The 26,648-nt window shown below is 54.2% G+C and overlaps 8 protein-coding genes across 8 annotated transcripts; 4 read left to right on the top strand and 4 right to left on the bottom strand.

Annotated features, from left to right (window-relative positions):
- Positions 1-3,187: 3,187 nt before the first annotated feature.
- Positions 3,188-6,773, top strand: CABS01_12434 (DENN domain-containing protein; the record flags this gene model as incomplete). The annotated part of the gene is made up of 2 exons (XM_060545787.1): positions 3,188-6,281; positions 6,337-6,773. The coding sequence occupies 2 exons, from the start codon at positions 3,188-3,190 to the stop codon at positions 6,771-6,773; spliced, it is 3,531 nt and encodes a 1,176-aa protein (XP_060396644.1).
- An 893-nt stretch (positions 6,774-7,666) lies between these two features.
- CABS01_12433 (alpha-soluble NSF attachment protein) lies at positions 7,667-8,862 on the bottom strand (the record flags this gene model as incomplete). The annotated part of the gene is made up of 4 exons (XM_060545786.1): positions 7,667-8,081; positions 8,146-8,452; positions 8,545-8,668; positions 8,830-8,862. 4 exons carry the CDS (start codon positions 8,860-8,862, stop codon positions 7,667-7,669), a joined length of 879 nt encoding a protein of 292 aa, XP_060396643.1.
- Positions 8,863-9,593: 731 nt separating this feature from the next.
- Positions 9,594-10,178, top strand: CABS01_12432 (uncharacterized protein; the record flags this gene model as incomplete). Its single annotated transcript, XM_060545785.1, has 1 exon — positions 9,594-10,178. One exon carries the CDS (start codon positions 9,594-9,596, stop codon positions 10,176-10,178), a length of 585 nt encoding a protein of 194 aa, XP_060396642.1.
- A 233-nt stretch (positions 10,179-10,411) lies between these two features.
- On the bottom strand, positions 10,412-13,039 carry CABS01_12431 (uncharacterized protein; the record flags this gene model as incomplete). Its single annotated transcript, XM_060545784.1, has 3 exons — positions 10,412-11,127; positions 11,178-12,026; positions 12,082-13,039. The coding sequence occupies 3 exons, from the start codon at positions 13,037-13,039 to the stop codon at positions 10,412-10,414; spliced, it is 2,523 nt and encodes an 840-aa protein (XP_060396641.1).
- A 2,590-nt stretch (positions 13,040-15,629) lies between these two features.
- Positions 15,630-16,034, top strand: CABS01_12430 (uncharacterized protein; the record flags this gene model as incomplete). The annotated part of the gene is made up of 1 exon (XM_060545783.1): positions 15,630-16,034. One exon carries the CDS (start codon positions 15,630-15,632, stop codon positions 16,032-16,034), a length of 405 nt encoding a protein of 134 aa, XP_060396640.1.
- A 1,915-nt stretch (positions 16,035-17,949) lies between these two features.
- Positions 17,950-18,825, bottom strand: CABS01_12429 (uncharacterized protein; the record flags this gene model as incomplete). Its single annotated transcript, XM_060545782.1, has 3 exons — positions 17,950-18,438; positions 18,619-18,652; positions 18,821-18,825. 3 exons carry the CDS (start codon positions 18,823-18,825, stop codon positions 17,950-17,952), a joined length of 528 nt encoding a protein of 175 aa, XP_060396639.1.
- Positions 18,826-21,392: 2,567 nt separating this feature from the next.
- On the top strand, positions 21,393-22,973 carry CABS01_12428 (alpha amylase; the record flags this gene model as incomplete). Its single annotated transcript, XM_060545781.1, has 1 exon — positions 21,393-22,973. The coding sequence occupies one exon, from the start codon at positions 21,393-21,395 to the stop codon at positions 22,971-22,973; it is 1,581 nt and encodes a 526-aa protein (XP_060396638.1).
- A 1,525-nt stretch (positions 22,974-24,498) lies between these two features.
- On the bottom strand, positions 24,499-26,605 carry CABS01_12427 (uncharacterized protein; the record flags this gene model as incomplete). Its single annotated transcript, XM_060545780.1, has 5 exons — positions 24,499-24,718; positions 24,782-24,861; positions 24,915-25,708; positions 25,919-26,172; positions 26,406-26,605. Coding segments are annotated over 5 exons (1,548 nt in total), but the record flags the coding sequence as incomplete, so codon positions are not given.
- Positions 26,606-26,648: the final 43 nt, after the last annotated feature.

Here is a 26,648-nt window from a genome sequence, read left to right as displayed (position 1 = left end):
GGTTAGGTACGGATACTGTGATGACTGAGGTGGTGAGAACAGTTGATCGACAAGCAGATGGCCGCGAGGGTATTAGTGATCCAGGGGAACGAAGCCCAGGGCCCTGACTGTCATGGCCTGTTCCGAGGTTTAGCGGATGCCTGCTTAGGTAGCGAATTGGGGTCTACGTTGCTAGGCTTGTGCCTGGAACGCTAGTTCAGGGACCGCAAGGGTGGCTTTGCACACTCTTTCCACGCTTCACCATCTCTGGTCTACCTTATCTCGCAAGTCCGCCTTCTGTAGCCACCGTTGAGAGTAAACTAGGTGATGGCGTAGAGTATACTGCCGACTATGCAAGGGGCAAACACGAGGTGATATTCTTCAAGAGCTTGGCCTCACTAGACCGAAAATGAAGAGAAAGGCGGTTGAAGGAGAGGATGGGGGCCAAGAAGGTCGCATTGGAGGCTAATGCCAAAGGCAGCACCACTAGATGCTTCTGTCACCGAGTCCAGACCAAGTCAGACTTACCTTCCGCTGCTACTCTCTTCTTGTCCATACTCGACTCACACGAGCAGCTGAAAGCATGAAAGGACAACCGGCGTGCGCGCGCAGCGCGAGACACGGCAGCGGCAATGGAGAGACATTCCTCGATGGGGACTTGAGGGTCTTGGTGCATATGTCATTGCTTCTTCCCGCCCTCTGAGATCTCGGTTCCAGGAAAAAGAAAGCGAGACAAAAAAGTCGGTATGAAACACGTCAGTTATCCGTCAGCCCGGTTCAACAGCTTTTGAGGAATGGAGGGGAACGGATACACCCAGTCTTCTCTTCGCAGGAACGTAGTGGTTAAAGGAATCTCAACGTGAAGTCCAGCCCATAGCAGTGTCATGGTACGGATATGTTCGACAGGATCGTTGGGTCAGGAGGTATTTGGCTATGTACCTTGCCTGGTTGTGGACGGGTGATGACAGGCAGTGTAGATTGGATATCCCACATCCCAAACACCAGCCTTACGGCAATACTTGGTACCGTACGCTGGGTAACGTAAACAAAGGTACGATGCTAGGTATGGTAATATGTTATCAATATCCGTCATCTGTTAAGGAAAGGTAAGTTAAGGTAAGGTAGTGGTATAGAAAGGCACTCCGTACGGCCAGAACTGGAGATCTCATACCGTTGTGCTCCGATTCACAGCAGAAAAGGCGTCCCGTCTCCCAATCCCGACCGAATTAGATGCAATTGAGCACAGCGTCCCATTGGGCCCAGTGTTTGTTGTGGTCTTGCGGCTTGCACTTCAGGTTCCCTGTGCATACTAAGGTACGTTGCTGCATTGCGACCTTTCAGTGTCCCAGGAGTGCCAGGCTTGCCAGGGCCCTCCCACGCTTGTACGCCTCCTCCAGTGACCATCCCGCAGAAGCATTCTACGTAAGGTATCCGTAAGGTAGTATGGGTATCCTTCCCCCTCCCCTGCCCTTCGCGCCTTCTCAGGTTTGGCTGCCCTTTTCTGCCACCCCGGGCCCGCTGTTCCCCCCCGTATGCACTTGCACCCGCCCGCAACTGGCGTAAGGTAGGTGCCCCTGTACCTCAGAGTGTTCCTTCCCAATTGACTGTCCGCCCGTCTACCGCCTCCCCCGTGTCGGTCTCCACTCCTTCCTTTTCCCACACCACACCACCTGGCACCTGCACACCACAGGCAGTGACCACACACCACCTCCTTCCTCCTTGAACGGGTAGCGCCAATACACTGCAGGAGCGAATGAAGGCGGCCAAAGGTTGGTGCTTGCCCTCTTTCTCTCTCGCGTCGAGCCCGATCATCATATTAGCTTCCCATTCTGTCCCAAACCGTGCCATGGCTGTTGTTGTTCGTTGTCCCGTTGCGCTGACTTTCACTTGACTTTTTTTTTTGCCTGAGCCCACACTGCCTTTCACTCTTCACACACGCACACAAAAGTACGGAGTGAGGTACCTGCCATATCTTTGCATTTAGAAATACACACCTCCGTAAAACGGGAAACCGAACGACGCGCCCAGAAGAAGAATAGAAATTCCCGTCCGCGCGTGGCTTCTTGGTACCTGACCAAACCAGACCTGACCTGACCTGACTTGACTTGACCTGCTGCGCCTGATTATTTGTTTCCATCTTCTTTGCCTTTATTCTCCTCCGTCTCCTCCATCCAACGACTCGACTCTTGTTTGGTCGTTTGTTGCCTGTCGCCGGGAAAATCTGCTTTTTTGTTTTCCTTTTCCTTTCTTTTTCTTGGAGGCTCTGCGCCTGTTCTTCTGTCACCACCGAAAAAACGAAGAGGGGGAAAAGGTTTATGCCGAGCGAGCAGACAAGAGCAGAAGAAAAAAAAACACCATCGCCCTCTCTCGTTCGTTGTTGTTATCTTTGTCCGACACGACCAACCTACTATCTAAACCTGGGCGAAATCTGATCAGAGCCTGGTTCTGACACCAATCTTGACCTGGCTGACGCCTCTCCTCACTCGTCAACTATCGCTTCCGCCTCTCGACACCCAAAGCCAAACTCTCCCAAGATCCACTCCTTTGGCGGCTTTCTCTTCTTCTTGTTGATTCACCCATCGACTTGTGGCCCGCTTGTCTGCCCTACCTTATCCTCACATCACGGCTCCTGTTCTCAACATCCCACCACAACTACGCCTACCTACCACCATCAATATCATCCTGGCCTCGCGCTCCGCGACGCTTTCGCCCTTCTACGATCCGGGTTCGATCCTTTACCTCCGGCTTCCCTGCCTGACCTGCCCCTTTTGCTCCGCTGCTTAGGCGCTTTAGCTGTCGCTGGTCGAGAAGCAGTCGCATTCTTCCCTGGTTCGTGCGTTCACCGCCTTCTGTTCCCCCTCCTCTTCTCCAGTCTTGGATGGAGACCTCGACAGGATCCCATAGCTAAACGAGCCCGATTCCCTCCAGGTCGTCGCCTGAGACTTTTCTATCAGAACCTCCCGGATCCTGGCACCCCTGCCCTGTCCACCCACCGCACCGCACCGAAGTTCAACTTGTACCACAAAGTACCCCCCCCAGTCCTGACCGACCACTCAACGACCCAAAGGACCCCGAGACCCTCTCGCGATTAAAAAGCCCGGGCCAGCCCCCCGTGCGAGAGCAAACGAGACGTTGGGAAAAAATATCCTCGCCGGCCAGACATATCGCCAAATCGCCAATCCGGCTGGTCACCAGCAAGTGACATGTCATGGACAGCTCCTCGACGCCGCTCGCCGACTACTTTTGGATCGCCGGCGTAGAGTCCGTCTCTTATCAGGACTCTACCCCGCAGCCCCCCTCCAACAACGTCGAATCCACCATCGCCGAGGACAGCGAGTATGAGGAAAGCGATAACGAGTTCAACGCCACCCCGAGCAAGCGCGTTGCTCGCCATTCCAGCGTCGGTCGCCATTCCAGGCAGAACTCGGGTGGTGGTGGTGGCCGCGCCCCCAGTCGCTTTTCCATCCAGACTGTCGAAGAAGTAGACGGGAACACGCGAAGCAACCGGAGCAGCGCTACCATTCGACCCTCCCAGGCGAGCCAGATCAATGGCTCCGGCAACGGTGCCGGCCTCAATGTCTTCAATGGCCTCCCCCCGGGCCTCAATGGCGAAGGACAATTTATCGAAGGCTTCGACTTTGACAAGGCCTTGCTCAAGTTCGCTTCCGAACGAGAGAACTTCTTGGAAGACTTGTCCTTCAGTGCCGGTGCCAAAACACAAGCCCGCCCTCCCATGGTCAACCCCAGAGCTGAGCGCATCAAGGCTGACGAGGGCGACGCGAGCGGCCGGAGAAGTCCTCTACGCAGCATCGAGCGGAGCATCAAGGGCAGCATCCGCCGCAAAATGAGTTTCAGGGACATGAACAGCATGCGCAAGCAACCCACCACTCCTCGGGCGAGCACGCCAGGAGCCGGTACGATACCCCGCCAAGGTCCACCCTCCTCTGTTGCGCAATCCTCAAGTCCTTTCCGGTCAACTAACACGCTGGCTCCAGCTTCAATTAGGACTGCCAAGCGACTCAGCAACTACAACTCAGTGATTCCTCCTCCGGAGCCCCTGAACACGGATCCAGACATGCATCCCCTCAAGAGACGATTCGAGCCTGTCTTGTTGGACAGGTACCCAGCCAAAGACGCGACAGACGAGATCGCCCGTCGTGGCAGATTCCCAGACTACGTTCCCATGTTTGCCTTCCCGAACGATATCCAGATCGTGTCTTCCGATGACAGGCCACGTTCCACCTGGCATGGTTTCACAATGACTTCGGACGATAACTCCAAGATATATGGTATTACCATCATTATCTGGACCGCCCTGACATCCGAGGTTGCAGACGAGGTCGAGAAAAGATGTGAGCAGTGGCGGCAGAGCCACATGTCCAACGAGGAGCGGGAATTGGCGGCCAGTCTGGGAGTGCGACTTGCGGCTGAGCGTGCGCACCTCTCACAGTTGCTTGCGAAGCTCCCTACGATTCCCTCGGGGTCTTCAGCTCGTGACACTCTGGATGACCAGATCAGCGCTGTTGAGGAGAAGATTAGTCTCATGACAGAAATGCTGAGACCACTTCGGCACGGTGCCGCGTCCAAGATCGACGGCTTGACGGCTGGCGAGAGTGGACTGTGGGCCCCCAGAGCTTACGGCATCTTGGGAAGAGACGCCACGAGAATGTCGTTCTGGAAGGAATGGCTGCGAGCCATCGTTGTGCCTATGACTGACAGTGCAGTTCTCCGAGTGCCACCCAGCTCCCCCAAGGTTGGTCGTTGGCAGCCTCTTGAGCGTTACGTCGTCAATCTGTGCACCGAGGCATTTAGTCCGCTGGCTTCCAAGACCCAGGTCGAGCTAGGCGTGCGAGAGTTGCGGTTATATTGTCGGAAGGAAGCCATCAACGAGATTCCAGGGGCCCGGACCATTGACATCTACGCCCTATTCAGATGTTTGTCCATGGAGAACATTGTTGCTCTGTTCGAGTACGCAATGTCGGAGTCTCGCATTATCTTCCTCTCCTCACACACTGGTATGCTTCACCTGGCATGCCACGCACTGGTCAATTTGTTGTATCCCCTTAAGTGGGCGAGCATCTTTATTCCTGTGCTCCCTGCGCGTCTGATTTCGGCACTCGAGGCACCTTGCCCTTACATCGTCGGCATCGAGCGGCGATATGAGAAGATTGAGCTTCCGGAGGACGACTACGTGCTGGTTGATTTGGACCTTGATACGATCGACGCCACTAACCAGCCCGTTCGACTTCCGCGACAGCATCGTCGCAAGCTCATTTCTTTACTCCATGTGGCCGCGCCGCATCACATTCGGTATGGAGTGACTACTGGACCCCCGCCATATGCAATGGAGTCCTACCCGTATGACGCCTTTTCAGTTGAGAACGATACTCTGTACAACGCCAGTGTCGCCTCGAGCTCCTTGGGCAAGTGGGTTACACAGAACTCTTCATCTTTCGGAGAGCCGGCCCCTCCGAACTCGGTGCGACCACCAATCTTCAATGCTTTCTTGCATTCGAAGGCTGGCGATCACAGCAAGGACCGGCCTACTACCAGCAAGTCCGGTAAAACCAGCCCACAATCTTCCATCTCACCAGTCTCGATGAACTTCCCCCCGATGCCGACCACACCTGTGTCACGCAGCGATTCCGGCTTTGCACAGACTTTGAGAGAAAAGAAGTCGGGCCACTTTGATGAGAAGTCTCGCCGCAGCTCGTCCTTTGGCATGGACAAGCACCCTCCTCTCCACCGACCAAGCTTGCCCTTCCTTAACGGACACAATCCAAGCATGTCGGTATCCGCAATCTCGGTCGATTCGCAGTCTTCCTACAATGGGTATACGCCCGGGTATGCACCTTCCACGTATGCCCAGTCTACCCTGGCGGCATCGACCATCATGCCCAACATGCTGATTCAGCCCGTACGGAACACCGACACAATGGTGTGGGTCGAGGGCCATTGCTTCAACTGGATGGCCCATGACTTGTCCTCGACATGTTCCGTCTGCGACGACAAGTCAGAGGGAGACGGCATCTACGAGTGCTCTCACTGCAATGCCCGTTCTCACAACCGCTGCCTGGGACAGGTCTCCGTGGTGTGCAGCGAAGCATTTCACCCTGACCGAGTTCGAGCTGCTTTCGTCCGATGCCTCGCTAGTCTCTTGTACACGTACAGAAAGCATCTAGGCCGTCCTACTCGTGAGCAAAAGAACAATGGCCAACTCTACAATTTCGACATGAACAGCTTCATTAAGAGTCTTCCGTACGATCAACAAGAGTATGCCACAATGTTGAGAGAAACTCAAGGTAAGACAACGGCCCCTCGGAATGACATTCCTTGGCAATGCTAACAAATCATCAGCTTTCAACGAGTTTATTCACGAGCGGGAGACACACTCGGCTACGCACGCGTCGATCCGTCTCTTTGACGAGATCATCATGGCCAAGAAGGCTCGTGGACGGCCGGGACTCTCCACGGGATTCTCTCGCCTTTCGACCATCCGTATGTCGCACGGCGCGTCAAGCAACGCTTCAGGGTTCGCTGCGCCATCAAAGCTCAAGATTCCGACGTATCTGGGCGATACTTCGGACCACATGTGGCGGACGGCTTCGGTGCCTGCTCCCAGCGCCAAGTTCCCGGGCGAGTACCGAACCGTCGTCACCCGGATTCCTACCAAGTTGGACCCCAGTCTGATGAGAGAGCCTCGAGCGATCCAGGGTGTCCCTCGGGCCGAGCAACGGGCACACGGGTTCATCAGGAAGCAAGTACCCAGCATGGTTGGTAGTCCACCAAACTGAACGAATGTCGACGATGACGTTTGCCGGCGATTTCCCGGTCATGATTCGACGACAATTCCGACTTTCTGCCTCTCTGCGCTGTACGATAGGAAGAATGTATGTTTAATAAACGGCAGGGGGCAGAATTGTATAAAATCATATGAGCATAAGGGGGAGTCTGGGGTTAAAAGAGGGCTAGGGGGTTCCTCATCAAGAAGTCGTTCTTCATTTTTTTCCGAGTCTTTCAATTTCCAGCTGCGAGCCAGAACTTGGATTCTATTGCCATTTCCGGATAACTGCATTGCTGTCGAGCAGGAAGTGCAAACTAGCAAGCAAAAAAGAAGCAGGTAGAGAGGGAGGGACACACAGAGGGAGAGAGCATTGGCGGATGACATGGGGCCGTTCGCAGTCGCGATACAACTGTCCCTCTTTGGTCGTTTTTTATTGCGCAAATACTAGACTAAGAAGACTTGGAGGAAACGGCGAATATACTAGGCCCCAAGGTCTTTATGATTCTTCAACTTGATCTGTATCGTGACTCTGACTTGAAGTGGTTGATGAAGGTTTACGATGTAAGCGCGGCTAAGTGATTGTCGAATCATGGAACTTCTTGCCACAAGGATCTTTGCGCCATGATTCACTGAATGTGGTGGATATGGATTTCTATTCAAACGGGGAAATACAGACCATGCCGATTCTTCTGGTGTAGTAAGTCCTCTGTTACAACCTCTCTTCCGCTCCGCCCCCCTATCCCCGGCGCATCCGTGTAGGCATACCATGATCTGGGCAACTTTCCTTCTAGGGAGATTCTCATCCTTACTAGCCAGCCACATTCGACCCATTTGTCGTGCTGAATCTCAACGATGCCGAGTAAACTCCCTTCCTCTGACCTCACCTCCGGAATAAAACAAAACTTAGGCAAACTCATCCTCGGGCTCCTCAATCGCATTCTTCACCCGCACGAGCATCGTCGTCTTCCACTTGTCGAGCTTGCTAACCTGATCGTACTGGAACAGCTTATCCGTAAACTCCTCCTGGTTGCCGCCCTCGACGGCGGCGAGCAGGTCGTTGAGCAGCATGGACTCGCGCTGGTTGGCGAACCCGGGGTCCATGTCGGCGTACTTTTCGACGGCGCGGCGGGCGGCCACCATGTCGCCCGTCGCGAGGTGGCAGATGCCGGCGCGGAGGAAGTAGTCCTTTACGCTGTACTTCATCAGGTTGTTGTTGATGGAGACGGCGGCCACCTTTTCGTAGTTTTCAATGGCCTTGTAGTAGTCGCCCTCGAGGGAGGCCACGTCTGCTACCTTGAGCCAGAGCTTGTTGGCGAGACTGGTTTTGAAGTAATGTTAGCTGAGCCGTTTTCTCGGCCAGAACTGACACGGGTTCCACCTACGCAGCTGCGTTGTCGCCCTCGTACCACCCCGCCGCAGCCTCGTAGCTCTCGAGAGCGCGCTTCGAGTCGCCGAGCTCCGTCTCGAATAGCTCGCCGAGCGCCTCCTTGTGGCCCGCCGCGCGGCGGAAGTTGCCCTTGGAGCAGTACTGCGTGACGGCGACCTCGAGGCAGCGGACGGCGGCCTCGGGATCGTCCTTGCGGTAGGCCTTGAAGGCGTCGACGAGGGTGTTTGCGGCATCGTCGGGCTCCTTGAGGTTGGTGGTCTGTACTTGGGCCGCTTTTTCAAAGGCCTGGCCTGCTTCACGGTCTGTAGGGATGGGCGAGATGTCAGTCTTGCTTGTTTCATGGAAAACGGCGAAGAAGAATGGTACTCGTAGAAGGGGATGAGAAATGACTGACTGAGCTTCTGCATCTTAAAGGCGTTGGCTGCCTGCATGTACAGGTCCGCGGCATTCTGGTACTTTTCCTCCCGGCCGCCGAAGAAGCTGAAGCCGCCGCCGGCGCTCGAGAGCGTCTTGTCTGCCTGCGCAATCATGAAATGTTAGCGATCGTGTGTCACCATACCGATAACAACCAGGATGAATATGCATCGCGGGGTCGCTTCGGCGGCATCTCTCTTCCCCGCCGTCTACACCGTGAACAGTGTAGCTCCGCTGCTGAAAGAAAGGTCCAACATCAACGCACCTTTTGCAGCAGAGCGCGAGGGTCCTGAGCCATGGTTTCGGAATTAAGCAAGCACTAGGCCACGATTATGGGGTGTGCTGTATATGTGTCTCTCGATCGATAAGTGTCGGGCCTCGATGGCTTGCAGTGTGCCGTCGTATACGTGCGTTCGTTAGGTGGGTTATCGCAAACCTCTCTTTATACTAGATGTCTCGAGAGGCCAGGTCGCGGGGTGTAGGAAGAGAAAGGAAGGGTGTGCGTCGCTTGGTTCGTTGTTCAGGATGTGAGAGGTGGCAGTGGTGGTGGTTGCTGGCTGGCATCAGCGCTTCGAAACTGTAGCAGCGCGACACCCCCCAACCCGCCCACTTCGGCTGGCCCTGCGTTTTGGGCTGGCTTCTTCGGGGGGGGGGGGGGGTTTCTGTGGCACCAGTAGCCAGCCCAGCCAGCTATGACGCGCGGGGTGAGTCGCTGTGGCTTAGCGGAAACCAAGGTGAGGGTGGCTTACGTTTGCTTGCGAATCCCCTTGTCAGTGTTGCTGTTGCAGGCTTCTGTGGTGGGGTTCTGCTGGAGTCGTGTCCCGACACTCTCATTCGTCGAGACTGCGACTTGCCTTTCCCCTAGTCCCTTGGCTGCTGGAGAAGAAACACCAGGGTTCAAGCTCTAGGTTCTAAAGCAGGTCGGCTTCTAGGTAATCCAATTCTGACAACACCAACCTATGATCGCGACTTGAGACCCCTTCTACCTAAACAAGTTACATTCACAGCCCTCAACCATTGAAATCGATCATGGCTACGATACGTCCACTCTGCAGGCGCTGCAGCGCGCTCCTCCCCCCGACCCGTACATTCACATCCTCCTCCGTCCGTCTCTCAACTCCGAAGTCAGCATCGACAATTCTCTCGAAACCTACATGGTCTGTCGCCTCTCTCCTCCCATCCTCCTCAAAGAGTGGCGCCGTGAAGGAGTCAGCAGACGAACCAATCTCCCGCGCAAAGCTCCATCACCTCCTTCGCCTGTCCGCCCTCCCGCTCCCCGAATCCGAGGCGGAGGAGACCGCGATGTTGCGCACACTGCACTCTCAACTACATTTTGTGCGCGATGTCCAAAGCGTAGATACCACCGGCGTTGAGCCGCTTCGTTCATTACGCGACGAAACAACAGAGGGTGTGGCAGAAGCCACGATTGGCTTGCAAGAGCTACAGAATGCCCTGGGCAAGGAAATCCGCTTCGGTCACAAGAGACGACCAAAGAGATTGCGCGGGGAAAAGGTTGAAACCACAGGAGTTGAGGACTGGAACCCTCTAGAGACCGCGTCGAGGACGGCTGGAAAATACTTTGTCGTTCAGAGCAGCAAAAAAGAGGAAGCATGATACCCATTAAGTAGGATACCCGGTGAGACATTCCATTGATAAACATATTCGTTTTCCCATTGATCGTATCTCGTCGTGTTACAAATGTCTGTGCCCATTTCCCCGGTGTCGTAGCTAATAATATTGCAATAGTCCATCCATCCATAATCCACGCCATTTGCCACGTCCAGTAACAATGGCCCATGTCTAACCATATCTCTACCGATCACCGCAGCTAAGATGCTCTCCGTAGCCTAATCCTGGATCTTCATCTTGCTCATTTTCGAATCGAGCTTGGCGTCGTTCTTGTGCTGCACCTCCTCCTGAATGTGCTCAGCTTCCTTGTCCATGTCGACGTAAGTTTGCTTCTGGCTCTTGTCACGGCCGTATTTCTCATCCATGAGGCTGAGGACTTGCTCGTCCTTTTCGATCTGCGCGTAGTCGAGATCCTCCCAGCCAATATTCTTGAGGATGGTACCAATCATGTATTGGTATCTCAGGTGGCCGCTAACCATGCTGCTCACGTCGTAGTTCTCTACGCCTTCGGCGCCCTGGATTGGCTGCAAGCCAGCAACGCCGAACTGAAGGTTGGACGTCCGGTACAGGAAGCCCAGAATATAATCGTTCTCCGAGTAGACGTTGACAAGTCTGCCAGCAACGACGCTCTTCAAAGCAAGCCAAACTCGGCTTTCGGATGGCGCCGGGGTGCCAATCATGACCACGGACTCAATGAGGCCGAATTGGCGGCGTTCGGCAAGGACCATCAAGCAGGTGTAGATGGCTCGGGCAGCCAAGCTGTAGCCAATCAAGCTGACAGGTCGATCGCCCTGCACTTTGCGACTGATGGCCTCCGCTAGGATCATGCCGACCTTCTCGGCTCGGACCATTCCGACACTCCAAGGATTGTCAATGACCTTGCTGACCTTGAGAAGGCCAATGGGCCACATGGCCGACATGAGGCTGGCAAAGACTTAAAAATGATTAGCAAGGGGGCTTTGCGTTACGTGGCGAGAGACTTACTGGTCCGCGTGATGATTTCCTTCTTGGCAACACTCCAGGCGGTACTCTTGATGACAGTCTCGAGCGAGTTTCCCATATTCATCAGGTTGGCAACTTCCCATCGCACAGCGTATACCTCACCTTGGTGGCCGATGCAACGCCAGGGGTTGACCACATCTTCCTTCTGAGTCAGCCAACCACTGAGGGCAAGGACAACTCGAAGGCGACGATCCTTGGACGGGATCTCTTTGGCGTCGCGATACTCATCTCGCATCTCGCCATGTAGAGGTAGAAACGCAAAGTCGGCAACATCTCTGGCGTACTGGTCCATCATCTTGGATGTCTGGCGAGCGCCGTAAATGCCGAATAAGCTGCCAACAACAACGCCACTCTGGGCTAAAGTGCCGAGCAATCCAGCTGCCGCCGTGGAACCAAGTCCAACACCGCCCATAACGGTGCCAATGCCAGCAGCGACTAGGGGAGCCGCAAGACCTCCAGTGACACCAATGATGGCAGCACCGGCGGCGCCAGCAAGTCCAACCTTCCAGCGTCTGGTCGATTTGTTCTCCGCAGACTTGTCCTCCACTACCTCATCAGCGTTGACCTCCTGCACAGTCTTGCCGAGACCTCTGGCAACCCGAACCTCATCCTCTTGAAAGAAGCGGAGAGTTAGGTGAAGCGATGACGCCAACTTGAGCATGAAGACGCGAGAGAAGGCCGTGTACTGCTCCAGTGACAGGAGAAGCAGCAGAATTGTGTGAAGCAACAACTTCCGGCGCTCGATGGGTAGGGCGGTCAGTGGTGTGGCACTCGGAGGGAATCGTCTGATGAGCCAGAGGTCGGTCTCGGGTTGACGGGTAGCCGGCGGGCCTGTTCAAGTCAGCATAAAAGCTCGGGATTATGGGGTGGGCAGCTGCTAACGTACCACCTGTCTTGACGCTGAGGGCGCCACCTCTACTACCACGGCCGCGCGGGGCAGTGCCTCGACCTCCCTGAGGTGCACCGCGATCACCGCGACCGCCGCGGGCTCCACGAACGGCACCCCGACCTCCACGACCGGCTGGGGCGGCTGAAGCTTCGGAATCCTTGACCGAAATGTCCTTGGCGCGCGTCAGGACATTGCCCTGCCACTTCCTGAAGACGACAAGACACTCCTTTTTGAGCTCCTGAAGCTGAGGCGTCATGGCCTCTTTCTCTTCCTTCTCGACTATCTCATGGGCTTTGTTGTACGTCAACCCACCCTTCTGCTGGTTCGAAGTCGAAGCAGAGCCGGCATTCTCCTTGTTGACGCTGCTCTCAGATTGAGGGGTGGCAGGCTTGCTGGTCACCTTGTTCTTCAGCAGCGAGAGGGATAGCCATGAGTGCTGGGGGTCCTCGGTCGTAGCGGGAGTGATGGGAGGAGAGTGAAAGATGTTGCTTATCTGGTCCTGCATGCTGTCCAAGATGTTGCAGACCAGGTTGATGAGCTCGTTCTTCTCCTCGAGAGTGAGGACGCCGGTAAGATCGGTCTGAGTACGACGGCGCTGGCCGTGAGGGCGTCTCGAGCCGGCCATTGTATCGGGGTCGTCTGGGTCTCGTTCCCAGTTACCGTCTTCTTCTTCTTCAAAGGAGCAAATAGAAGATGCGTCCAAATTCTCCTCGTCAGAGTAGGCGTAGTTGTATTGGTCCTCGTCGTTTTCCGAGGGTAAAGTGTTGATGTTGAGATCAGGATTGGAAGTCGGACCAGGTGCGGCAGCAGGGTGAGAGCTGGCAGGAGGGGTTTCTGTGTTTGTACTCCTTGGGTGGTTGTGAGGTGGTACGTCCGTCGCTGCCTCCTGCACAACCGCATCCTGCCCCACGGCAGGTGCTGCCGGGGAAGGCGAAGAGCCAGGCGCGGTTTCCATACTGGGCAATATTTCGAGGTACCAACTGCCACCCTGGAATTAGGCGAAGGCAGGAAAGGGGCACGGTGAATACAAGGTGAAAAGCTACAAAGAAATCACGTGCTATGATTAGACACCAAGCAAGCGGACGGTGAATATGTCGGTCAGCCTTTCTGTAAGTCTGCCTGTCTGTCTGTATCTCGTGTCTACCTCAGACACACAAACACAGAACGAGAAGAAGAGAGGGCAAAGATGAAACGGTAAGTTGGTGAAGCAAACACAAGCAACGGCAGCATCGTGTGAGGGAAACCGGGGAGGTGAGCTCTGTTTGTAGTCGCGCGGGAAGCTGCGTCCATCTCAGACCCCTGACGTCAGCTGTCAGGTCGCACCCAGTGATGCACCACCGCATCACTGGCGCACTGCCGGGGTCACGGACGCTGCTTCTGGGGTGCGAACCGATCTTATCGATAGAAAACCGCCTGGGGGAGGGTCGCCACCGGCCGGTCTGATTGGCAGCTGCCCGCGGCGCCTGCAACGTCTCCAGCGTTCTTCCCGTGCGGCCGCCCCTCCTAAGCCTCCCTCCCGGACGCTTGCAGTTGCGCTAATGCACGGTTTTTCGGCCCTCTTTCTGGAAGCTGGCAAGTTGGGGCTCCAGAGCTCCTACCCTGGCACTTGGCTCCCGATGGTCACCAAAAAATAGCCCAGACCCGATCCAGTGGATGGCTGCCGTCCCGTTTGCCTTCGCCCCTGCTGCTCCGCTGTCAACTCTATTTCCGTCCCAAGGTGCGGGCGATATTTTCAGTCACATTGCCTTTTCAGTCGGTTTATTCGTGTTGGGATGCAAAACCACATGTCTCTCGCTTGCGGTAGGACGTTTCTCCAGTCATCCAACCTCCGATTGAGCGGACTGTCACCTGACACAACCAGAAGAAACAATAACATATCTCCAAAAACTTGAGAACGCCATGATCATCAGGGTTGTTCTTAGTTACTAACTGACTTGTATGTCGTCGAACGATTCGTACCATTGATATTGTAAGCGAATACAATAACACTGTGCCTGCTTTCCCCTTGTAGCTGTTCGCATACCTGTGTTTGAGAACCAGTAGCATGACTTCCGGTTCTTCTTACCTGCTTCTCAAGACTCTTGAGTTTCAATTACGATCTTTGGAGGTTGAAGTATAACCAGATCTAAAGACGATTCTGAAACTTCCCAAAGCCAGTCCTCGAGGCAACTATACCATTTCCCATAAGCCCTCCCGCAAGGTCGCGTGGAAGCCCAAGAGGTTCATGCAGAAGTTCTCGACATTTGACTTTCCTCTGCCACTCTACCCTCAAGGTAGTCCACCTCCATTAATGGGTGACGAAACTGAAACTTGACATAGCCATTAGGGCACTTAGCCGAGGGCTTCATTTACTCGAACACAGCGGAGATAGAATGGGTCATGGCCCTTCGAGCACCTTGATGTTTTTCGAATGCCTATAAGATGCTCTCATTTTCCCTTACAGTCTCTCTTCTCTTCTCTTCTCTTCTCTCTCCTCAGACACAGTCTCATCCTCCTTCCATCCCTCAAGGCAACAGGAGCCCTCTATGGATTCCCAAGCCCCCAACACCGGTTCAACTTGAATCATACGGACAACGCAGCATATCAAGCCCTGAACAGGCCGCTGATATCATATCTGCTTGATTACACACATACCTTATGCTCACATAAGACCAGGGCATGCCAGATAGCACAAATGGCACCCCCTTGTGTACCCATCACCCCTGTCGCGCCTAGCTCTCCACCTACAGCTCGAGGATCAACGACTTATGGATCACTGGAGTTCTCTCCCCATCGACCGCGGAGGTCTCCAACATATCCACCACCGTTTTCGAGATGGCCCATCTCTCGGCAACCTTGAGCCATAGGGAAGGGGCTGCGACAGTCCCGAATGCACCCAACACCGCCGACCTACAGCACTGGCCTCGCATAAGACAGCCTGCAACACGCAGGAGATTACGCAGGCTTATCAGAGGGTTTAACACTTCAGCCTTCACCTCGTACAAGACAGCCAGTGACAAGCTGGAGATTGAACAGGTTTAGATGGAGATCTAGCCCTCCCCGTTACGACATGCCTCGCATAAGACAGCCAGCATTCAGCTGGAGATTATGCAGGTCCAGAGGATGATCCAACCCTCCCGGGAATATACACGACAAAGTGTAAATAGTGCTGGCACTATTACCCAAAGAGTCGACTAAGCGACAGAGGGAGACGATCCAGAGACCTTAAAGACCTGTGGTCAGAGTTCAAACAACATCACAGTGGCTTCCGAAGAAATCAACCACACGTCGGTCGAGGCAGGGCCCTCCCCCCCAAAAGTGCTTCGTCCACGACCGCAAGGCATTGAAATGGAGGGCGACTTCTGCAAGCGCCAAGATCTCCATGCCTCACTCAACACGACGTTCCTTCGGACAAGACTCAACGGGACAGATCTTACTTCTCATCAGAGCTGACGAAGACTCTGTCCATCCTCATCACATCTCACATCACCCTCTCCAGCCCGCACAAACCCCCGGCCAGTTTGCCGGCCAGTCAAACAACCACGTCGACCAGCCCGCCTCCAACGATGCCCCTCGACAAGTCTGCCCCTCTCAGGCTCGACGACTTCGGCCAGCTCGACGCCGTAGCCATCGTGGCCACCATGGGCATGTTGAAGTTAGAAAAGCAACGCAGGGCGTTCCGACGGTGCGGAATTCGGCTGGGCGACATCACAGGCGCCGTGGACAGCCGGGCCGGTACGGATGCCAGGATCCGGCACATCGACGCCGGCCTGGCCATAATGGCCACGATGGACGGGCCGGAGGTGCACAGGGTCAGGGCGACAAGCCGGCGCCTCAGACGGCTCCTACGGGACCCCCCGGGCGACGATAATACCCGTATAAAAGAAGAGATCATGCTGGACCTGGCTGCCCACGCGGGCTGGCACCAGGAGGTCCTGTGCGCGTTGGAGTGGGTGAAGCTCGCCCTGTAGGCGGGCGGCGGAAGGTTGGGAGTTGATGAAAGGGAGACAATGGTCGAGTCGGTTGACTGCTGTTTTGGTTAGTGGTTAGGTATGGAGCGCAATATACCCAGTTTTCCCCAATACGTAATACACGGTACTGCTCCGGCGGGTTGCTCCGTCGGGGGTGTTCTGCCCCTTATATATTTGGCAGTTTCTACTTGATCAATGGCCTCAAGCTCCACCGCACCGTTCACTTCTAGCCAGTGACATTTTTGGATGCTTTGGTCATGAAGGAGCCGTCTCAGGTAGACAAATTGCAGTCTATCTGTCTCGAAGACCGGTTCATCAGACGTATATATCACGAGCGTAGTGTGCGAACAATTGTAAGTTTGTATCCGCAAGGACGAGGGTATGCGTACCTCAAGGCAGATTATCTGTAGTTCCCTCTACCCAATTAACGAAGTGAAATATTCCAGCCTCACGCCGGGGAAAAAAAAAGAAAAGAAAAGAAAAGCGAGGAAGAAAGAAAGGATGGAAAAGAAGGCCGCTTGTGGGTTTCGAATCCACAAACTACAGCTCGGTAGCTTTGCACTTCAGGATTAGGGGTATAACCATCTTAAGCTTCTGGGCAAGAGTCCCTTTTACTGCTGTTGAGAATTTCCGAGGTGAACTAGTATATAGACCACGCTCCGCCCTGTCCTGTGATACCTCAGGCTGAGGGTGACGAATACGCATGCGAGGCATACCTACTTGTTCTTCAGGCAAGAGTGACACGAGGTTGAAAGATGCTGGGGCCTGAATAGTTGAAAGCGATACCGATGTTCTCGGCTGAATTGAAGTAAAGTAATTGAACAGGGCGAGATGCTGAAAGAAAGTGACAAAAAGAAAAAGGAGTCACCAATGGTGAATTGAACAAAAGGTTAGGTTGAGTGAGGCCTCGGACTTATGGATTAATCTATGACTCCCTCCAAATACCCCTCGGCCAGGTTCCCCTTGTGCCTCTTATGGTATGACAGAAGGAGAAGTGACCCAAGTACCTACCTAGCGGTGCACCTCGCCCCTCCATCCCAAGGAGCATTCGAGGGCTCGGAAAGACCTTCACCTGCCCTGGGAGACTGGATTCAGACAATCGTCCGAAGGAGACCTATTCAGGTTTTCAGGTTACAATCTCAGATGACCTATTGTTTTGAACACGTCGAGAGAAGGGCGTAAGACAAGGAGGAGGAATTTTCATACCACCTGCTGAATGCTAAATGCCTCCTTCCTCACAAACCTAGACACCCAACCAACTACTGCCGACAGGAGAGTGATGTAGACATATACAAGTAGCGCACCTGAAGTAAATCATCGCACTTGGGGCTTGGTGATGAGTCTCTGCTACCAGAACGGAGGAAGAAGTCAGCTCAGAAATCTTTGTGATCAGTATGTCACCTAAAACTCGGAAGCCGACCAAAATGGTCGTTCTCATTCATCGGCGGTGTGCCAATGCATCCGTCGTATGCAAACTCTGCCCTCACTGCTCGTCGCGCAGAGGGCGCCATATGAGCCTTTACGGAACTGATTGCCTGGATAGAATTTGATAGTACCCAAAGTTTGCGTCGCAATTAACAAGGAGTGGAGAAAATCAGTCGCACAGCGGGCAGGCATTACGCCGCCTGAATGGGACGTTTAGATCAATTCAAGATCGTGTGCTTGACATAGATCGTTTCATAGTTCGTTTCCAAATAGGTAGTCTTACAGTTGAAGCAAGTCGTTTCTCAGACAAGTCTTCCTTGCCCTGATGTACATTAAGTCTCCATATACTCCTCAAGTGATAGATAGTGGTGCCATCACGCCATTGTTATAAAGCGGCAATCATTTCTGGAACTTTTGGCCCGTCCCACGCTGGTCTGGCTAAGTAGCAGCAGGATTTGTCTCCGATACTTGAATGTTCCTCTAGCATTCATTAAACACGAGCAGTCGGGTTGTGCTGCTTCTCCTGCTTGAACGAGTCCCGATGATAGTCAACCCCTCCAGCATGCGGCACAGCAGGCGGGCTAATGTCCTGCCTAAAGATGTACCTCTTCCAAAAGTAGAAGAACTGCGCGAGCCCGTACCGCGCCAAAGTCCGCAGTGGAACGCTGAACACGGCGTCCAGCTCCTCGAGGGTCTTCTCCTTAGTCTCCGGGACGAGCAGCAACACCAGGAAGAAGCCGATGATGTTCCAACCGCCATGCCACCCAAAGGCGCCCGTCGGCGTAAAGGCCGCCTGAAGAGAAGGCCAGGTGACGGCAAGGAGGAAGTTGAAGAACCACGTCGTGGCCGTCGCCAGAGACATGCCGATGGGGCGGATGTACAGCGGGTATGCCTCGGCCGAGTAAGTGAAAGGTACCGGTCCCTCGCCAGGGGAATAGACCATGCCGAAGAGATAGATGCCCAGGGCGATGCAGGCGATCTTGGCGGGGTTTGTAGGTATATAGAATGAGAATCCAGTAAAAAAAAGACAGATGGCCATCAATGGGAAGGTTGTCAAGAGTAAGTTGCGCCGTCCGAAAGTATCAATCGTGTAGAAAGCCGGAAGAGCGAAGAGCCAGTTGATGATGCCAAAGCCAAGGGACGCCGACAATGCACTTACTTCGCTGAACTCGGCCGCCAGGAAGATCTCAGAGCTGTAATAAGCTGCTTATGATCAGCACAGTGTTTTAGATACTCTGGATTAGAATAATCATCGGGTCTGGGGCATCTTTTCCATCACCGTCCAATATGCAATACACAACCGTTTGAAACGGTTCCATGCGCGTATACACTATACTAGTATACATTTCCTCGAGTCTCACCACATCTTATGCGATGTGACTGTGAGTGACATGTCAGGTCGATATCGCTGCAGGAGTTCTTGGGCATCCAAAATATCACAGCGATGCTCATCTTCGTTTTCCCATCGACACCATGGAGACATGTAGTCGGGTTCGTTTCCTGGGCACGTGGAAGGAGCTTGCGTGCTTGCCTTAGTAAGGTAGGTACGCTTTTTAAAGTTGAGACTAGAAGGTCGCAGTGCCCATTAAAAAAGGTTGGCGGGACCTATTCAAACTTCAACGGCGTCGGTTTTGCAACGTCCGCCGTTGTCCATCTGAACATCAATTCTCTGCATGTCAAATGCAACATGGATGCAAGAATACAGTCCAGATATGCCTGTATCATGTAGCGGATGCGTATGCGGCCACAAGCACATCGCGTCGTTCTGTCTGCTGGAAGCCATGTGCCGTCTTCCAACTTACGTCATGTCACAGGAGCCGCCTAAAGAGGTTGCATCTAAGGTACGGTGGGTTCTCCACTATATCGTGCTCACCTCCTTGCCCGCGGACGAGTACCCCGTCTGTGGGAATATTCTCACCATTTTCTGTCTTCATCTATATCTTTCATTCTAGTGCGGATAGTAGGTGCATAAGTTCTCTGAAGGTCTGATATATCTTTCATTATCCGGAGAAGTGGGCCGTTCGCATTGAGCACGCTGCGCAATAAGCATCTGTACCTTCCTTACCAAAAAACCCTCCGTCCGCTACCTCCATAGCCGAAGAGTTGAGGCTTGTAAGACCGAAGTCGGCGAGGAAGGAGAGTCGCAGGATTCGTCTTCAACCAGAAATCAAGCGGATAAGTTAGGGGCATCTATGAAATTTAAACGTGTCGCTGGACAAAGTCCTCTCTGATCCAAGCTTTCCGCAAAATCTTTCTTCCACCTTCAAATCTCACCAATTGTCCGAGAATGTTAGCGACACAGCTCTGGCAACCAACTCGAATCCAACGAAAAGTCAATTACATTGAACACTGAAAGTATGTTGTCGCTATACGAAGACGATCAGCAGTCTTTTAGTAAGAGCAATTAGAAACAGCCCACGTGAGGATGATGATGAGAATGAACTGGTTTGGGAAGGGGGGTTTGCGTTCATGTGAAGGACTCTTACCTTCAGACTGCTTCGACAGCCTGAGAGTGGTCAAAATACCTGTACCCGTCGTTACATCTCTACAACGTCGCGATACGACTTTGGCTCGATGTTGATATCTCAATTGACTCGAAGGAGAAGGTAGGGTGCTGTGAAACAAACATCTTCGGAGGTCGCGCTAGCCTGCCCACCCGTTCACCAAATTCAGCGCCTACCCACCTCAGGAGCTATCCATGGATACTTCAAAAGTCCACCAGTTGGTCCCATTTCATTGAATCTGGTTCGAGCTCGAGCTCGATCTCACAGCCTCACGGAAGACCCCGTTACTCCTGCGTCGGAACGTGGGAACGTCACAAGTGACAAACACGCTCACACCGATGGACTAAACCCAGATAGGACCAGGAACAAAAGCTCCAGGACTGCGGCGCTGCAGCACTGCAGAAGGGGGAGCAACATCTACGTAGTACTCTCTCCCAAACGCAGGTTCACCGATTAGGAAAAGCCGGGAATCCATTCGCTCATTCACGCCGGAAGAGCCAACGCGATTAATCAGAAAAGCACTCTATAGAATAGTGGAATATTGACCGATCGGGATGAAAGTGGAGAAGAGCCCCCGTCGCCGGAAACTATCCGACTTGGGGCTTTGCCGTTTTCGAGCCGACTCGGACGGGAGAGCCGGGGTCGACTGTCTAATGTAGATTGTGTTAGCGCCCAAACACCCTGTTCAGGATGCGCAGAAAGGAGCCTCTTCTTCACGACCGCCTTCCTCTTGGGCTCTGATATCCTCCCCCCAAGAGTCTTGTTGTCCCCCTTCTCTCGTATTTCTGACTTTTCTCCTCGCTTAAATCCTTCCTTTCCACTAACGATGCGTTTCGCAGTATCCGAACTGTCAACGGATGCTACGTCTAGGACTCTAGACCACCCCATCCACCGCATGGGTAGGGACAGTAGTGGATCTACAAATGGGGACGACAGCCGGGATCTGATTCAAAAGGGACAACGTGAGCTCACCTAAATCGGCTGGGACCACTCGATCTGGCAATTTATTCGTATTCTGCCAATAGCACAGCCCTTTTGGCAGGGGCGATTCGAACGGGGTCCGCGAAGCGAGGCTCTCGTCAAAAGACGAGAGTCTGGTATGTGGGAGTAAACTGCTCGTGGTCCTCGTTGGTGCGAAGATACAATATATGCTACTCAACCGCTGTCTTTACACTTCCGCTTAGTCTCTCTTCCTCCTTCCTCCCTCCTTCCATCCCTCTCTCCCTACAGGTGCCGCAGTTCAAGCCAAGGCAATCACTCGTTCTGCCTTGTGCTGTTATCGTTCGTTTGATCCCTGCCGTACATTACACTTCAATCGTTCACAAACCGACTCTCTTTACATCGTATCTTCTTTTGCCTGTTGTTCTTCCTTCTCTTGGATAATCGACCACTGCCTTAATACCATAATCTTCTCATCAACTGTGTAAACATGCGTTCCTTCGCAACAACACTCTCTTTGCTGGCCGTCGGGGCCCTCCAAGGCGTCTCGGCCTTGGATGCCGCCGGATGGAGAAACCAGAGCATCTACCAAATCATCACCGACCGTTTTGCCACCTCTGATGGCTCGACCCCAGTCTGCGATATCACCCCGGGCCTGTACTGCGGCGGCACCTGGAAGGGCATCACCAGCAAGCTGGACTACATCCAGAACCTTGGTGCCACCGCCATCTGGATCTCGCCTGTCGTGAAGAACGTCGAGGGAAACGTTGGCGGCAACGGAGAGGGCTACCACGGCTTCTGGACCGAGGACCTCTACTCCATCAACCCGCACTTTGGTACTGAGGCCGACCTCCTGGAGCTCTCCAGCGCCCTCCACGCCCGCGGCATGTACCTCATGGTCGACGTCGCCCCCAACCACTCCGGTCTGAACGACTCCCCCGGCAACTACACAAAGTACAAGCCCTTCAACAAGCCCGAGTACTACCACAAGGAGTGCTCCATCAACTGGAACAACCTCCAGTCCGAGCAGCTCTGCTGGCTCGAGGGTCTGCCCGACCTCCGCACCGAGGACGACTTCGTCCGTAAGATCTACGCCGAGTGGATCAAGGACCTCGTCACCAAGTACTCCATCGATGGCCTCCGCGTTGACACCGCCCTCGAGATTGAGCCCGAGTTCTTCACCGAGGGCGGCTTCCGCGAGGCCGCCGGCGTCTTCCTTCTCGCCGAGGTCAGCCACTCCTCCCTGACCCTGCTCGCACCTTACCAGAACTACCTCGACGGCATCATGGACTACAGCAGCTACCACCTCTTCGCCACCGTCTTCTCCACCCTCGAGGGCGACATGGACAAGGTCTACGAGAGCGCCAACACCATGGCCGGCATGTCCTCCATCGACCCCTCCGTCTGGGGCTCCTTCGTCGAGAACCAGGACCAGCCCCGCTTCCCCTACCTTAACGGCGACGTCGCCCTCGCCAAGAACATGTACGCTCTAACCATGCTCCGCGACGGCATCCCCATCGTCTACTACGGCCAGGAGCAGCACTTCAACGGCGGCCCCAACCCCAACAACCGCGAGGTCTTCTGGACGACTGGCTTCGACGACAAGGCGGAACTCTACGGCTGGATCCAGCAGACCAACAAGATCCGCGCCCACGCCGCCGCCGCCAACGCCGACTTCCTCACAAAGGAGCGCACCCGCGCCGTCTTCTCCTACGGCAGCACCGACAGCAGCCGCGTCATCGGCTTCCGCAAGGGCCAGCTCTTCTCCATGTACACTAACGGCGGCTCCGCCGCCAACAACGGCGTCATGTTCTCAATTGCGCGCAACGTCCACGGCTTCGCCGTTGGTGCCGAGATCGTCGACGTCTTGAACTGCGAATCCTTTACCGTTGCCTCTCACGGCCGTCTGTGGGCACAGATGCCCGCCGGTGGCCTGCCTCGCGTCTTCTTGCCCAAGGAGCAGACCGAGGGTCTCTGCAACGATGTCAAGGCGCCTGTCGCGGACGCCACTGTCAAGGTCGGTGTTGACAAGAACACTGGCTACAACAGACGGGCTGTGATGCTGGAGTAGATGTGTTGTGCGCTGGGAGTTCGTTCGAATTTGTAGTAGACTGGAAGCGGAATAGGATAGGCCTGGTCATCAGGCCGTTATGTGAACCTGATGATCATGCTCGTGTAGATGACTACTGAATGTCGAGCGTTGTCTGCGTAATAATTAATAGTAATATGATGCCATGTGTCTTGAGTGTGCTGCCTTTCTCACAGTGACAACAAGCATCGTGCTACCTAGGGCTCGAGAAAGCTCATGGCCGAGCTGACTTTGGCTCGTGAAGCCACTCGCGACTCGAGTACAGATTGAGCCGTATGTCGCTCAGTTAGGGGTAAACGAGTGTGGCGAGCAAGGAAAGAGCGGCGGACGGGCCATAACAACAATGCGGAACTTGGAAGTAAGGTAGCTAGGTACCTTAGGTCAAAGCCTGGTGGGTCTTTCCATAGTGCTAGGTTGTAGACTGAGATGGAATGGATGGCGGGACGAACTTGCCTTCCATTCAGGCCCCACAAGCAATATCATGAGACTGTAGCCTGCTACCTTGGTAGTCCGGCTTAGAAGGAGCAGGCTGGTGCTACCGCACCTTACCTTCCCACACCTGCCGCGAGAGAAGCCTATATACCCCCCCTCAAGTCCATTCCCGTCACCAACGGCAGCAGGCGCCTCACAGGCTTGCGAGGTCAGGTCAAACTGCCGTTTGGCGGGATGGTTACGGGCGAGCCTGTTCAACTGGCTTAGCCTACACCAGGCTTCTAGGTTCGAGTCCCAGCATGAGCACCAAGAGATGTAGCCCCCAGTTCAGCACCGGGGGGGTGAACTCTTTTTGGTTCTCGTGTAGTTTGGGCCTTTTGATATTTGTATGAGGTAATCAGGGTCCATCTCGAAACACTACGGCCGGTGTTGGCATCGAAGCCTTAGCGGCGTGTACATCTGGTGAGTCTTAGTTTGAAGGTAATCTAAGCTCAATGGTCGTTGAGTCGTCGTCGTCTAGCAAAACCAAGACGACTTACCAGTTATAGCAGCTCTGACGACACACAATGCCGTGTGAAGCGCCAACGACCAACCAGTCTGGATATCTGTATGTGCCAGCCCATAATGCTAGGTATCACTTCTCTGTCTAGCTGGCTCACAAACCTTGCTAAAGAACCATATTCTCCTTGACGGGTGATGCAGAGCTAGGTCTCACTTGTGCAAACAGAACGACGTGTGCTTGAATGTCATAATTGTGGTCATGGGAAAATGTACCGAAACCTGTTCCCTTTCCTTTCTCATCCTCTCTCCTTTCCTCTTCCAACTGCCCAGAGGTAAAAACAAGAAACTGTAATCGTGACTTTTTGTGGTATCCGCTATGCTGTAGTAAAGGGACCTAAGAGAAAATGCGAGATTGCGTGGACTGGGTATCCTGCTGTCTTTCCAAACACCATTGCTATGCTTCAGTCGTAACCGTACTTGATAACTTTTTGTGGCTTCATCACTCGTTCAAGTCTCTATAGTCATCACGCATAAAAGACGAAGGCTGTAAAACAAAGTCGGGGTAGGGCGAGTGTCACCGCCGCAACGGCGTCCCCGCGGGTGTGCTGTAAGCGGAGCGGTCGTAGCTCTTGTGCTTTGACCGTTTGCGTTTGAGGGCGGTCCAGTCGGTTTTCCAGTTCTGAATGCTTTGGGCGAGGTCGTCGTCAACATCGGTTGGGCATTGCACTTCTATAGCCTTGAGGCCGAGGCGTAGGTAGCTGAGTTCCGAGTCGTTTTCTTGGAGTTCCTCTTCTCTGCGATGAGTCAGTATGGAAAGGCACACAAACAACCCACAAGGGGACTGTTTCGAGACATACAAGTCATGTACTCGACCTTGGAGGAAGATGATTCTTTGTGCTGCCCGTTCTGCGCGGGTTACGAGAAGTTGGTGGATGTGCTTTATTCTGGTCAGTGGCCTCCCTTCCCGAGTTTGGCGTTTTCATGTCTCACCTCCGATTCCTCTTGACGGGCCTTGAGGTTTGTGACGAGGGATTCCAGCTCGATGTTGAGTTTTGCTGCTTCGGACGCGATGCGGAAAGTATCAACCGCGGGCTTCTTTTCGACGGTGGGTTCAGGCGAGGGCGTATCTCTTCTGAATGAGCTGCGGAAGGACGGTGAGATTTCCGAAAGGCCCGACCGAAACCATGACGGCGAAGGCGAAGTCCACAAGGATTCATGCTCAACACTCCGGGCGTCTGCCGGCCAATTCTTTGGCTTGCCCTGTGGTGTTGCTTGAGGCGGCTCTCCGGCTAAGACTGAATCAATCTCATCAAGCTTTCCGTGCATGGCGCTAACGTTGGTATCAGGGACATCTTCACCCGCGAGGAGCTTTTGCGCCAAGTCGTTGAGCCGCTGGATCAGACCGAGAGTATCTCGGGTATTTTCAGTGTTCTCATTCGTCTTTTCAGTCCCATTTGAATGGGTTGATGCAGTGAGATCATCCTCGGTCCATGAGCGCGCTAGGGGGCTCTTAGCCACCGGCGTCGAGAAATAACCACCGGGCGTTGAAAATTGCTGGCGAGGAGTCGGTGAGAGAGGTGAGAAGCCCCGATAGCTCATCGGTGAGGGAAGAGAGGGCGTTGAAATTTGCGGTGAAGAGGCATGCGGCGTTACGGGGACCGATTTGCTGGTTTGGCTCCTAGAGCGGCGCAAGCGGCCTTTGCATGGGCTGTTGTCGTCCTCATCGTCATTCAAATCGAGAAAACGTAGGCCCAGCCCCGAATCCGATCTGCCGTCCGACATTTCTGGTCATTGAAGTGAAAAAGGTATTTGGACAATGTTTAATAGGGCGGCGGCCGGCCAACCGAAAAACCGGGTCTTTGGCCTCCTAGACAAATAGTCCCCGTGTGTATGTATTCCTCTCAGAGGTATGGGGAACGGAAAAGACGCGCGACAAGGCAAAGAACTGCCGGTTTGGGCTCGATTGCAATGCGACGAGTCGACTCTGCATGCACCGGATGAAAGCAGCACGGCGCGGCAAGCTAGTGGGAGGTAGTATTCCCGAAGACGATCCGAAAGGGCGGCTTCTGGTGCAAATGCCAAAGATTGGGGGATTTTGGGCGTCAGCTGCAGGAGAATCGGGCGCTGTTTGGTCAAAGAGGCCGACCAATTGGCGATGCGTCGAGTCTTGTCTTTGGCGCGTTCGACGCGTGAGGTGGCTCTGGAAGGCGTGGGAGGCTGGTGAAGGCTGGGCGAGGACTCGGGGGGGCTTGAAGAATTGTGGCGCCTTGCATGTGACCACAGGGGTCAAGCTGGGACTGTGACAATGGGTGAACGCTGGAGACGGATTTACCTAGGGCCATTTTGCGAGAAGGGGGAAGGACGCGACCGGGATGTGATTGGGGAGGTGACGGCTACGCAGTACTCCGTAGAGCTGCTAGCATTTGCTGTAGTGGAGGTGCACCTACCTTGAGGTACCTTGCTTAGGGATGCCTACCTTACCTTATGTCAGCATTTACCTCAAGACTCGGTGTGGGGAAGCAAGCAAGCCTAGGCACGGGCACAGCTCTCTCGGCTACGAGGAAGGGCAGACGCTGAACAAGAGCCCCTCCTCCGCCGCGGTTGACCGTCGTCGCGTGCTGTAGAGTTGGAGAAGGAAATTGATAGTGACGGAAGTACACACCAACTGCCACGATCCGTTCCTTTCCGCCGTCCGTCACTCCGTCACATGCCCGACATATAATC

The sequence above is a fragment of the Colletotrichum abscissum genome, assembly GCF_030869225.1.
Source record: "Colletotrichum abscissum strain IMI 504890 chromosome Unknown Scaffold_37.1, whole genome shotgun sequence".
In the NCBI taxonomy this organism is placed as follows: domain Eukaryota; kingdom Fungi; phylum Ascomycota; class Sordariomycetes; order Glomerellales; family Glomerellaceae; genus Colletotrichum; species Colletotrichum abscissum.
Note: the sequence above shows the minus strand (reverse complement) of the source record. Positions and strands in the feature narration are given on the sequence as shown.